At 32.4% G+C, this 13,244-nt stretch overlaps 1 protein-coding gene across 1 annotated transcript; it reads right to left on the bottom strand.

The window, feature by feature from the left end:
- Positions 1–10,610: 10,610 nt before the first annotated feature.
- Positions 10,611–11,645, bottom strand: LOC105435097. Its single transcript, XM_031881675.1, has one exon. It carries the CDS (start codon positions 11,643–11,645, stop codon positions 10,611–10,613), a length of 1,035 nt encoding a protein of 344 aa, XP_031737535.1.
- Positions 11,646–13,244: the final 1,599 nt, after the last annotated feature.

Here is a 13,244-nt window from a genome sequence, read left to right as displayed (position 1 = left end):
GATGTGGGAACGACATAAGGATGTCGGAACGACTGAATCACGTAGATGTTTCTTATATAAAGTGTGGATTTTAATTAGTAGATTGATTGTTGTTTAGACTGAATGTATGATCTACTGTTATGGTTGTGTGCTTGTGAACGGAGGAGACGTCATGATTGTGCCCTTGTAGACTGAGGAGGAGATTATGATTATTTAGTTTGTTAACTGATGTATTGATATGTTTTTGACTGACCTTGGGCTAAGTTAGAGTAAGACGACTGTTTGGGGTTAAATGAGGAGTTTATGTGATGAAAATGTTTAACTAAGCTGTGAACGACTGTTAAGATGTTTAGAATGGACTGAGGGAAAAATTATTAGTTTTCACAAGACTGATTGTATAAAGTATACCCAATAGGAAGTTAAGAGTTTATTTTTCCTCTAATGGGACCAGTAGTGGGTTTCTTACTGTATATATTTATACTCACCCTCACCCTTTTATGTTTAACTTTTTCAGGCAAAGGTTGAGGGTGGCAAACCGGCGAGGGGCAGGAAGGAAGCGTGATTGTCATAGGGAATATATTATTTTTGCTTCCGCTTTATGTTTTTGATGTTTAAAACATTGTGATGGAACTGAGCTTACGAACTATTATTTTAGTAAAAAATAATTTTAAAGTTTTAGAATATTTGAAACCGGGCCCGACTTAAATTTGTTTTTCCTCAATTGTATGTTTTCAAAAGTCTTATATTTCATTTTGTATCAATCAAGGTCTTTTGTCAAAAATTAACGACTTCGACTTAGTTAGAAAAATTGGGTTATTACATAGAGACATAGGGTGCACAACAGAACTCACTCCTCCCGCTTTAGGGTTAGTAGATAGGTTGTCTCTTAAGGCTAAATCCAAGTCTTGAATAAGGGGCCCCACTCTCTCATTGGCTCAAGAGGGATTCAGTTTATAGATTGGACCTTAAACCAATTGTTTAATAGTGGATTAGTGGGACTTAAGGAGAAAGATGTAGTCTTAGGGGTAAAACGATATTTTTACCCCGTCGAGGTTATGAACAACCAGCGAAAGATTAACTTACTGATCATGGTTATATCAAATTGACAAAAATATATTTATAGTAATGGGAGTGCAACTACAAGACTTTAGTGCAATGATCTATTAGTTGACAAATGTTGATTAGTCTGGTCTAAAAGAGTTTAGCCAGCTAATCTCAGATCGTTGGAACCCATGATCTATAGGTCTATTGGACCTATTTGGTAACGTTCTCGTTCCCTGTTTCTTGTTTCTATTTTATTTTTTTTTTTCTGAAATGGAGGTGTTTGATAGCGTTCCCAATTTCTGTTCTAAAAAAAAGTAGAAATGTTTCTCATTTTATAAGGAATTATTGGGAACAAAAAAAAAGTTTCTCCCGTTTCCGTTTCTTAATTATTTCTATTGGTTTTTTTTTTCTCAGTTATTTTTGTTTGATATTTAATTGAATTAAGTGTAAATAAAATAAAAAATAAATCTCAAAGAAAATCAAGAAACAAGAAACAGTTATCAAACACATTTTCTGTTTTTGTTTATTTTTTTCAAGAAACAAGAAATAGGAAACATAAACAGTTATCAAACACATTCTTGTTTCTTGTTGTAAATAAAGAAGGAACGGGAAATCGGGAATAGGAAATAAGGAACAAGAAACAGCGAACGGAAATGTTACCAAACAGGCCATTAGGTTCCCCTACTAGCTCATATGGAATAAACTTAGAACAGTATGATGAAATGAGTTAATTTGTTTGATTTAGGAGAGGAGAGAGAAACAAACGAGTATATGTGATATAGCTTGTTGGATTTTAGATTAGAGATAGAACTTTATGTTTGAATGAGATTTAAATATTAAAGATATGAATGCAAATTCATACTCGGAAGCTCGAAAAGGATAGAAATAATCAAAGTTATATTATATTATTCATTATAATAATAACTTGGTATAATTAAAGATAATTTTTTTATAAAAAAAATGAAATTAAAATTATACGGTTTGTACTTCTTTTATTACAAAAAAAAAAAAATGTTGTCTATTCTCCCCTCAATCAAATATGAATACTATGGCTGGAGTTTTATGAAAAAAAGCCAAAGCCCCTTATCGGATTTGAACCGATGACTTACGTCTGACCATGACGTTACTCTACCACTGAGTTAAAAAGGCCTATTTGATTCAATTTCTGAGTAAGCCACTAGCCACGATGAGTCTAGTGTATATAATTATTATAAATTATAAATAATAAGATATGTACATAATGAGGTCACTATTTTAGTAAATGATGCAGAGAAGGCTAGTGATATTGATCCACAAGAAGCTCAGCAGTCTTGGAATACAAATATTTTATTTTTAGTAGACGAGATTTTACGAAAAAAGTTCTTCACCGTCGGGATAAATCTAACCCCTTCCTTGTTCCCGCTTACGTATATGGGATATTTTAAGAAGTGAACATCTCTCTTAGTCGCAGGGTTCGAGGAAAGAATAGGAAAGGTGATTGCACTATATTTCTGGCGAGGAATAGAACCTATCACAAGAATATTTTTTTTAGTGGGACGATAGCTCTGAAACGACAGATTGCCCATCTTTTCTTTAATCTCGGGAGAAATACGATCGGGGGGGGGGGGGGGGGGGTAATTCAAACCCTTCAGATAAAATAAGAACATCTCCTGGATAAGCTTCGTGGCCCGATGATCTTCGTAAAAGAAGAGACATTTGTCGATAAGCTTGTGCTTATTTGGAGGGATCATCATAAATTATTGAAGTGTGTTGTTTTCTGTACATAAAATATTTTGTGTACTTTTCTTTAGTTATCAATCCACCAGGTTGGTTTATGGTGTATTGGTATCTTTTAAACTCTTCTTCATTCACACATGTATTTTTCAAGATCATTTGTCAACTGGTCAATCAATTACTTCTTTTGAATGCTAAAAAAGATTAGTGACCTTTCGATTATTTGATTTCAGATTCATTGCAATCAACATGAATTATGAAGCAAAGAAATAGAATTGGGCCACTACGTATATTAGATTAATATTACATATATGTAATTTATATGATATCTAGCGAATGGGCGTCAAGTGGTTGATATTATCCCTCCAGGACTAGAACTTCTTATTTCCAAGTGACGGAGATACACGATTTAAATAACGGACGATCCAATATTTAAAAATTGTGTCAAGAATGGTTCATGCATGCTTGTTGCCTCGGGCAACAAGATCAAGTTGGTAAGAATTCAAATATCCCTTTCTATTAATTGCTATGATCATAGAGGGACCCTTTATACAAAATAGAAAATTGAAATAAAAATATAAGATGAAACGAAACAACTTAAACATTTTTTTTTATTATTGTGCTGGATCCGCAATTAAGCCTATGGATCCTTAGAATTGGTCTTTGAAAAGTCAAACTTTGACCGGTAATATAATATATTCAAATATGATTTGAATTTCGAGAAAATGAATGTGGACTCATGCTTGTCAAAATTAGTCAAGACGGACAAAATAGTAAAAAGTCAAACTACTGGACCCACAACTCGGTTATGAGTTTGGAGGTTATTAGCTCAACCTTAGTGGTTGTTCAAAAAAATCTTGAGCTTCAAACGTAAGTATTCTCAAAACCCTAAATTACAATTTATTTTTAGTTTAGGATTTAATCAAAATTTCAATCTAAGTTTCCACGGTGCATGTTGAATTCTATCACTAGACACCCTTAAAAGCTCGATCCCATTTCAAGCTCTTGGGATTTACTTAGCAAAAATTCTTAAACTTCTTTTTTTCTCTTTTTTTTGTGGAAATTACTTAAAGGAGAGGTCCAAAAGAAGCTAAAGGGAGAGAGAGAGTCTATCTATGGATGATGCAAAGAAATGAATAACATTCGAGTGCGTTGAAGGAGATCTATTGAGAGATTTTGATGGGTTGAAATTTAGATATATATATGTTTGATAATCCATTTTATTAAACAAAATAGTATTTAATTTCTTTCAGCTTCTCTTTTTCATTTTCAACTATCCTACATAATTTTAAAAATAAGTTCTTTATTTAAAAAAACAAAAACCAGTAAACGAATGGATTACAATAAATAATTCTTAAGTTGATTGAGAATGGTAATAGCAATTGGGGCTCACTTAATTGGTCTGCATAATTAATTTGTGTTGGCAAATAAAGGAGTGGCTAACACCACATAACTATCTCCCATGTGTAGCTAAAGTTAGCAAAGGCCATGATGATTAATTACCCTTTGGAACAATTGAACTAATAAACACCATCCAACTTGGGTTTTGCTATTAAAATACAATCTAATTTAAATTCTATCCTTATCACTATTATTATTCTTGTTTTCAATATGTGTACTTTGATGCTTAATTGGAAGAAATTAATAATAATAATTGTGATGGTGCGTTATATATTCTACTTTGTTTTTCTTTTTTAAACATTACTTTAGTTTATTACAATAAAATATGATCTAGAATAATTAGGTACATCCAACCCTCATTTAAAAGAATGCAAATATATAATTTAATGAAGAGTCCTAGAAATAAAAATAAAAATTATTAAAAATATTTATAAAATATATAATTCTATCAATATTTTTCAAAATTACGGGAAGGTAGATATCAATAGAATTTTTCTAATAATAACATCATTTGACATTTTGTAAATATTTTGATTCATTATGCTATTTTTAAAAATGCTATTCAATATACCAATTAGTTAGAATTAAATATTATTTTAATTTTTATAATTTTATAATTAATCTTATTTTTTATATGATATATAAGTTAGTAGGTATATTCAAACATCATCACTAGCTCAACATTCCCGAGCACCTTCTAATTAGTATCAAGAAAAAGAATAATATTAATATTATATATACTTCCAAATTAACATGTAATTTTCACTTAATGTATTTTGAAGTTAAAAAATCAATGAAATCTTAAGTTTAGTGGCTGAAAACCTTTATTGTTTTGTTGATGTTTTTTAACACACTTCTTGATATTTATTAGCATCTTCACTCTAAATTTAGAAGACACATTCATATATATTTTGTAAAGGAATACATTGGGTTTAGTACGATATTCACTGGGTGAACAACATATTTTTAGCATCTCCATCTACTCTCATTCAAGACTAATTATCAAACACAAATGAGAGGTACAAAATATCAAGAAATACAATAATACAAATTTGCCCAAGACTTGCGTGTTATCATCATATGTGTACCCAAACACATCAATATCTATAATAATTTACATTTTGTTTCTCTATAAAATAAAGGCTAGCAGCTTTATTTTAGGTGACCACAGATTTTTTTTTTTTTGCATCTTCTTAGTTCCTATCTATTTTGGTTCTCATGAACAAAGTTGGCAAGTTGTCTTACACTTTATCCTGATGTGCTAACTTCGACTTTTTACCAATTTCAGATGGTTTTCTTTTCCACTTTAGTAAGAGAAAAGAGACTTGGGATTCTTGAGAATCTACAAAATATTGGGAAAATTGCTATTTTTAGTCCAAAAAATCTTGTTTTTCCAACAACTCCCTTACTTTTTCAACTCTTAAATTCCAGGGTCTCACATAGTAAAATGCTTATTTTGTTCCTCATCTAGGTGTCTTCAATTTTATCATTACCTAACAAAAATTTTCAAACCCAACTTGAGTTTTAAATTCTTTAAAAGGTTTCATTTGAAGGTCCCATTTTTAGGGAATTTGTTTTGTTTTGTTTTTTTAGGTTTCTATGTCTTTGTTGTCCCCACGTTTGAAATCCAGATTTGTGGTTAATTTGTTGTTATTTGTAAGAAAGAAAATTTAAAGAAAAGCATTGTTGAAATTTGGTGGCTGTTTTTAACATTTGTTGATCTAGAAGGTTTTTAAACGTTTTTTTTAACCAGATTCAAATTAAGCTTATGATAAAAATAAGTACTGTTACAAAGATTTCAAGTAAGGGTTGACAAAAGTAAATGCTTTCTCAGAAATCTTGGGTAAGCATGCAAGACCTATTCTAGTAATGCTAGCTACACCATGGGCAACCCTTATGGGAAATTTTACAATTTTTTTCATTCTGTTTACTTTCTTCATGGTCCATCTTGATTTCATGTACTAGTAATTGACTTTGTTGTTTTTTTTCCTTAATGAATTCACTTCCCTCAAGTTTGTATATTGTTGGATTTCACTTTTATTCGTAAAATGATCAGCATGTTTTTTTTTTGCTACAGTGATGTATTTAATTTGAAGAAGGATGAACAATATTACATGGAGGTAATCTAGAGGTATTGGAAGTGTAAGATGTGAAATTATTAATGGATATAAGGAATTTTTTTATAGAGTTGTAAAAGCAATGCGCTATTGACTCCAACCATCACTACCTTTTTATAAATTATAATATGTTGATACAGTTTTGGATCGATCTAGAGTACCTATGTATTTGAAATAGAGTTCCTAAGTATTTAAGTTTCTTTTAAATGGCCACGATGCATGTAGGCCCTCTACCTATTTATTAAATGTCTCCCAAACTTATGCACTATAATAATACTTAAATAACCCTAATTGCTCATTCTAACCAATCATTCCATACAACTTAACGGAAAAACGTACAATCATACAATTATCTGCTCCCACTACCCCCACCATGCCCTCCTTCCAACCTAATTAACCATGAGTTGTGTGGACATGTGTCATTACTAACCTGGTTAACCAATAATTTAGTCCCACCTAACTTATATGATGGTTTTTCTACGTTGACTCATAAAACTTTGAACAAGCTAAGAGGGTCTATCTTCCTCTATGTCTATGTAGAGGAAGTGTTGTTCTAGAAACAAGACATGGAAATAAACTAGGGGTCGGGAGGTTAAGCACATTTTACACTATTTAATTTTTCAATGTATATGAATGTCCATACCCACTCTCAAGTTCATGAATAGGCCAAAATACATCACCTAACATATGGGTGAAGAGTTTGGTGGGAATATCAGTTATGAAAAAGCTTGGTGGCCTAAATATAAGATGTCTTAATAATGTTTTGATGTAGACTGAAGAAGTCCTATATGACGAAGTCTTAATAATCTTTAGAGGTGATTATGGCTCTATGAACTATGAAACTAGCTAGTCTATGCCTTAATGTCTCAGCAAAGGTTTTGTGTAAAGTTTAGGGTTAATTATAATTAAAGTCCTTCTGAATTTTCTAGTTTGAAAGTGGAGAAAAGGTGTGATAGTCAAAGGGTTTGAGAGAGACTCTATTGTAATTGTGGTTTAGAGAGAACTATTTGCGTGATTGTATCAATTTTTCACGTAGTAAATTTTTCTGATCCATGGTTTTTTTTAAGTTGGAATTTTCTATGTAAAATCTTATGTTCACAATTTTTATTGTTTTCTTTTAATATCTATGTGTGTTTTTTGCTACGGTGTAAGTGAGCTTTTTTTCCTAACAACAATATTAGAGCATTTGATCATAGTTTCTTGAGTTTCAAAGTATGCTCTATGGTTGTAGTAATCGTAAAAGAATTTTAAAAACAAATTACAGTATTGTGAACTATTGTAGGTTGTTCGCTATCTATTTGGTTTGCTAGGAGGAGAAGCACATATGTCAAGCTTTAATGATTTTAGTAAAGTGTGATATGAAGAAGGTTTGATGGGAGTATCAACTTTGACTTGTAGCAAAGTGCAAGTCAAGGATGTGTGAATACAAGTTGGATTACACAAAACACCTTGAAGGAAAGACCAAATAGTTGTTGAAAATTAAACATGCTTTAAATAAATAAGTTATATTTGAATTGATTTATGAGAGTTAGAAAAAGTTAAAAGTTGTGAGTTAAAATGTTTAAAGTTAATTTAGTATGAGTTTTCATATTAATTAAGTGTAGGTTTTAAATTGTTGTGTTTAATTTGTGGTATGAGTTATGCTCATGAAAATCCTATAAATAGGATTGAAATGTTATAATCTAAATTATCCAAGTGTGAGTAGAATACACATAAAAATGTTAGAGTCTTCCATTAAAGTTTGTTTTTTCTTCTTAAATATTCTATTTGGTAATTATCTATTTGAGGTGTTCATTGTACGCTTCCAACAAAGTGGTATCAGAGCTTCCATAAATCGACTCACCAATCCAGCACTGAAAAGAATATCTGGTCGTGTGCAAGTTAAATATCTCAAACTCCCAACCAAACTTTTGAAATATGAAGGATCAACATCTCCTTCTTCATATTTGGCCAATTTGGTCCCCCTTTCAATCAGAGTTGTAACAAGCTTAGAATTAATCATATTGAACTTCTCTAGAATTTCTCTAGTATATCGTTCTTGAGAGACGAAAATACCTTCATCTGTTAGCTTCACCTCAATGCCAAGATAATATGACATCAGCCCTATATCTGTCATTCCAAATTCTTGGGTCATCGACTTCTTGAGATCTTCAAACATACTTGCACGATTTCCTGTAAAAATTAAGTCATCCACGTACATACAAACAACCAAAATATCTCCATGATCATTAGTCTTAATATAAAGGGAATGTTCATAAGGGCACCTCAAATACCCATTATTAAGGAAATATTTGTTGATTATGCTATTCCACATTCTTGGTGCTTGTTTCAATCCGTATAATGCCTTCTTCAATTTTAGAACTTTATCCTCTTGACCTTTCATAGAATAACCAAGAGGTTGTTCTAAGTAGACTTATTCTTCTAGATATCCATTCAAAAATGCTGATTTGACATCCATTTGAGAGATCTTCCAATTATTTTGAGCAGCAAGCGCAATTAACAATCTTATGGTTTCCAAACGAGCAACTGGAGCAAATACTTCATCGTAATCAATGTCTTTTCTTTGAGAATATCCTTTTGCAACTAATCTTGCTTTGTATCTCTCCACTTCTCCTTTTTCATTTCTTTTTATCTTGAACACCCATTTGACACCTATCGCTTTCTTTCCATTTGGAAGAGTAGAAAGTTCCCACGTATCGTTCTTTTTTATGGCTTTTATCTCTTCATCTATAGCAATCTTCCATTTGTCATTTTGCGAAGCTTCTTCAAAATTCAAAGGTTCACTATCACCAAATAAACAAAAGAGAGTAAGGTTATTAAAACTTTGACTTAACTCTTCAGTTTCATCATATATGTCTCGTAAACTTCTCATGCCACGAGGCCCTTCACTTGAACTTGCCGATGATGAAGATGTGCTTTGTTGTGGAGTGATTGGCGATGTTGGCGGTGTTGATGGAGAAGCAATGTCACTAGGCTCATCATGATCATCGGGAAAAACCAAAAATTTGTAGTCTTTTGGTTCATCTTTCCAATTCCATGATGCTTCTTCATCAAACACAACATCTCTGCTTACCATCATCTTCTTTGTCACAGGATTATAAAGCTTGTAGCCTTTTGAGCTTGCATCATAGCCAAAAAAATATGTTTCTCACTTTTATCATCAAGCTTACTACGCTTTTGATCTGGTATATGCGCATAAGCCATACATCCAAATACTCTCAAATGAGCAATGGATGGTTTTCTTCCTATCCATGCTTGTTGAGGAGTTTTGTTCCACAAGCTTCTAGTAGGGGAACGATTTGACAAGTATACTGCACATTCAACAACTTGTGCCCAAAATTCTTTTGGCATCTTCTTGCTCTTCAACATGCTTCGAGTCATGTTAAGTATTGTTCGATTATTCCTCTCAACAACACCATTTTGTTGAGGAGTAAATGGAACTGTCATAGGTTGACGAATTCCATTTTCTGCACAATTTTTTTTGAATTCATTTGAAGTGAATTCCTCTCCCCTATCTGATCTCAATGCTTTTATGTAATAACCACTTTCTTTTTCAACAAGAGCTTTAAATCTCTTGAACATGCCAAATCTTATGGTTTCTCTTTGACAAAATAAACCCAAGTTTTTCGACTGAAATCATCAATAAATAATAAGAAATATAATTATTCTTACCGAAAGAACTTGGTTTGATCGGTCCACAAAGATCAGTGTGAACCAACTCTAGTGGTCTCCTTGCTTTCCAAGATGATTCTTGTGGAAAACTCTTCTTTGATTGTTTGCCATAAAGACAACCTTCACAAAATTGGTCTGAATGTTTAACACATGGCAACCCTTTCACCATGTTCTTCCTGACTAATAGTTTCAAGCCATCAAAGTTTAAATGCCCAAATCTCAAGGGCCAAATCCAGTTTGGATTTTTCAAACATGACTTTAAACATTTCGCTACATCAGTTTGAATGCTCAATAAAAACATTCTATTTTTCGTCATTTGCACTTTAGCAATCATATTGCCATGATTATCTCTTATCAAAAGACTATAATCCTTCATCAAAATATTATACCCTTTCTCTAAGAGTTGTCCCAAACTCAAAACGTTGTTCTTCATATCAGACACATAATAAACATTAGAGATAAACTCATGCTTTCCATTCTTCAAATTGATAAAAATTTTACTTTTTCCTCTAACTGGAATTTTCGTTGCATCACCAAATACGATATCACCACCAACAGATTCATCAAGCTCCATGAATATTGATTTACTTCGATACATATGATTGCTTGCACCACTATCAAGATACCATGCATTGTTTTCACATGTTTCCACACCTTTACATGCTAGAAGCAATGATGAATTACCTATTTCTTCATCTTTCTCAGCATAATTTGCATTTTCTTCAACTCTATTTCTGCATTCCCATGAATAATGGCCAAATTTATGACAATTATAACATTCAACCTGTCTTTTGTATACCTCTTGTCATTATTTGATATTTCTCCATTTGACCTTGAATAATGTTGTCTTCCACGATCCTTTGATGAATTTGAGTTTGAATTACTCTCATCAAATTTTCTTTGACCATAGTTTCCTCGACCACGATCTCTGAAATCACCGCGTCCACGATTACCACCACGTCCTCGACCTCGATTGCCTTTTTCTAAGTTGTCTTCCTTGTCTTTTAAATTCAACTTTGACTGAAAAAGTTGCTCAGTCGTCTGCTTGTTCTTCTTAAGAAGCTTCTCTTCGTGGGCTTGTAAAGAACCCATAAGTTGATCAATGGACATTGTACTCAAATCCTTTGATTCTTCAATAGCTACAACGATGAAATTGAATTTTTCATCCAATGAGCGAAGTATCTTTTCTGCTACTTGCTCATCACTTATTGTCTCACCATATCTTTTCATTTCATTTACTACTGCTAAAAATCTTGACGTATAATCTAAAACCGATTCAAACTCCTTCATATGCAGTGATTCATAATCACCTCTCAATTTTTGAAGGCGAACCTTCTTGACTTGATCTACTCCTTTATACGTATTCTCCAAAATTTTCCATGCTTGATGTGTAGTAGTAGCTCCAGAAACTTTCTCAAAATTTGAATCATCAATGGCTTGATGAATGATGGTGAGAGCCTTTTGATCTCGTTTCTTTGTATTTTGTAAATTTTCTCGTTGAGCTTGACTCAAAGCTGTATCACTTTCTGGTTCTTCATAACCATTATTAACAATGTCCCATACATCTTGTGAACCAAGTAGAGCTTTCATTCGAATACACCAGCTGCTATAATTTTCTTTCGTAAGTCGAGGTACTTGGAAGGGAACTAAATTGTTGTTTGCAATCCAATCAACGTTGGATTGGTGAGTCGATTTATGGAATCTCCTACAACTACTCATTTGAAAGTGGCGAAGAGAATTCTTCGTTACCTCAAAGGTACGGTTGACTATGGGTTATTTTATTCTTCATCTAAAGAATTCAAGCTTGAAGGCTATTGTGATAGTGACTGGGCTGGAGATACTAATGATCGAAAGAACACTAGTGGATTTGTATTCTTCATTGGTAATACTGCATTTACTTGGAGTTCTAAGAAACAACGTATTGTGACATTATCCACTTGTGAGGTCGAATGCGTTGCTGCAGCTTCATGTGTTTGTCATGCAATTTGGTTAAGAAATTTGTTAAAGACAATTGGAATTTTGCAAGATGATCCAACTGTGATCCATGTAGACAATAAGTCAACAATTGCTTTGGCAAAGAATCCCGTGTTCCATGATCGTAGCAAACACATTGATACTAGATTTCATTTCATCAGAGATTGCATTTCAAGGAAGGAGGTTCATGTTGAATATGTGAAGTCTGAAGATCAAATTGCAGATATTTTCACGAAGTTACTCAAAGTTAATGTGTTTAACAAGTTAACAAGTTCGCTTGGAGTTTTTTTAAAAAAGACATGTTTAAGGGAGGATATTGAAAATTAAACATGCTTTAAATAAATAAGTTATATGTGAATTGATTTATGAGAGTTAGAAAAAGTTAAAGGTTGTGAGTTAAAATGTTGAAAGTTAATTTAGTATGAGTTTTCATATTAATTAAGTTTAGGTTTTAAATTGTTGTGTTTAATCTGTGGTATGAGTTATGCTCGTGAAAATCCTATAAATAGGATTGAAATGTTGTAATCTAAATTATCCAAGTGTGAGTAGAATACACATAAAAAAGTTAGAGTCTTCAATTAAAGTTTGTTTTTTCTTCTTAAATATTCTACTTGGTAATTATCTATTTGAGGTGTTCATTGTACACTTCCAACAACAGTGGTACTTCTAAAGAGTTAAGTGGTGATGGCAGTCAAGCATTGTCCAGTGATAGACCCAGAAAAAGGTTCTTAAGATGTCGAACATGAGCAATAATATAGATTGGGAGGAGATGAATTAATTTGAAAGCTGGAAGTTCAATAAGCTTAAGGCTAAATTTGGTTGAGAATGTTCTTGCAAATGTACATGAAATTTGGACAACCAAAGTGCTTTTAAACAAGCTTGAACCTAACATATCAAGTAAAGAGGATCTCGAATTGATTACATCTGAAAGAAGCAATTTTACGCTTTGTGAACAGTTGAAGGTATCAAAATTCTAAGGTCATTTGTCTATTCTTAATGGCTTGTCTCTGAGGTAGAGGTGATAGGAGTGAAGATATATAGAAGATGAAGATAAGGAACTCCAACTCATATGGTGATCACATTCTCTCTTTTTATAAACACAACGAACAAATCTTGATGTACGGAAAGGAAAAGCTTTAGATTTTATTGAGGTTCCTAGCAAACTTCTTCCAGGAGCATACTTTCCAAGAGGAATCAATATTGAGAGTTAGCAAATGAAAGAAGAAAGAACTCGTGTAGAAAAAGGTTTGTTAAAAATAACGTGGGCAATGAAAAAATTTGAAAAATGATTGTCCTCATACTCTACGTCTCACATAACAAATACTAAATTAATCAACATCTCAA

Source organism: Cucumis sativus, chromosome 3 (genome assembly GCF_000004075.3).
Source record: "Cucumis sativus cultivar 9930 chromosome 3, Cucumber_9930_V3, whole genome shotgun sequence".
In the NCBI taxonomy this organism is placed as follows: Eukaryota; Viridiplantae; Streptophyta; class Magnoliopsida; order Cucurbitales; family Cucurbitaceae; genus Cucumis; species Cucumis sativus.
Note: the sequence above shows the minus strand (reverse complement) of the source record. Positions and strands in the feature narration are given on the sequence as shown.

Bases quoted from the DNA above. Each gene is read 5' to 3' on its own strand.
- LOC105435097 (XM_031881675.1), bottom strand. From the start codon at position 11,645: ATGAGTAGTTGTAGGAGATTCCATAAATCGACTCACCAATCCAACGTT.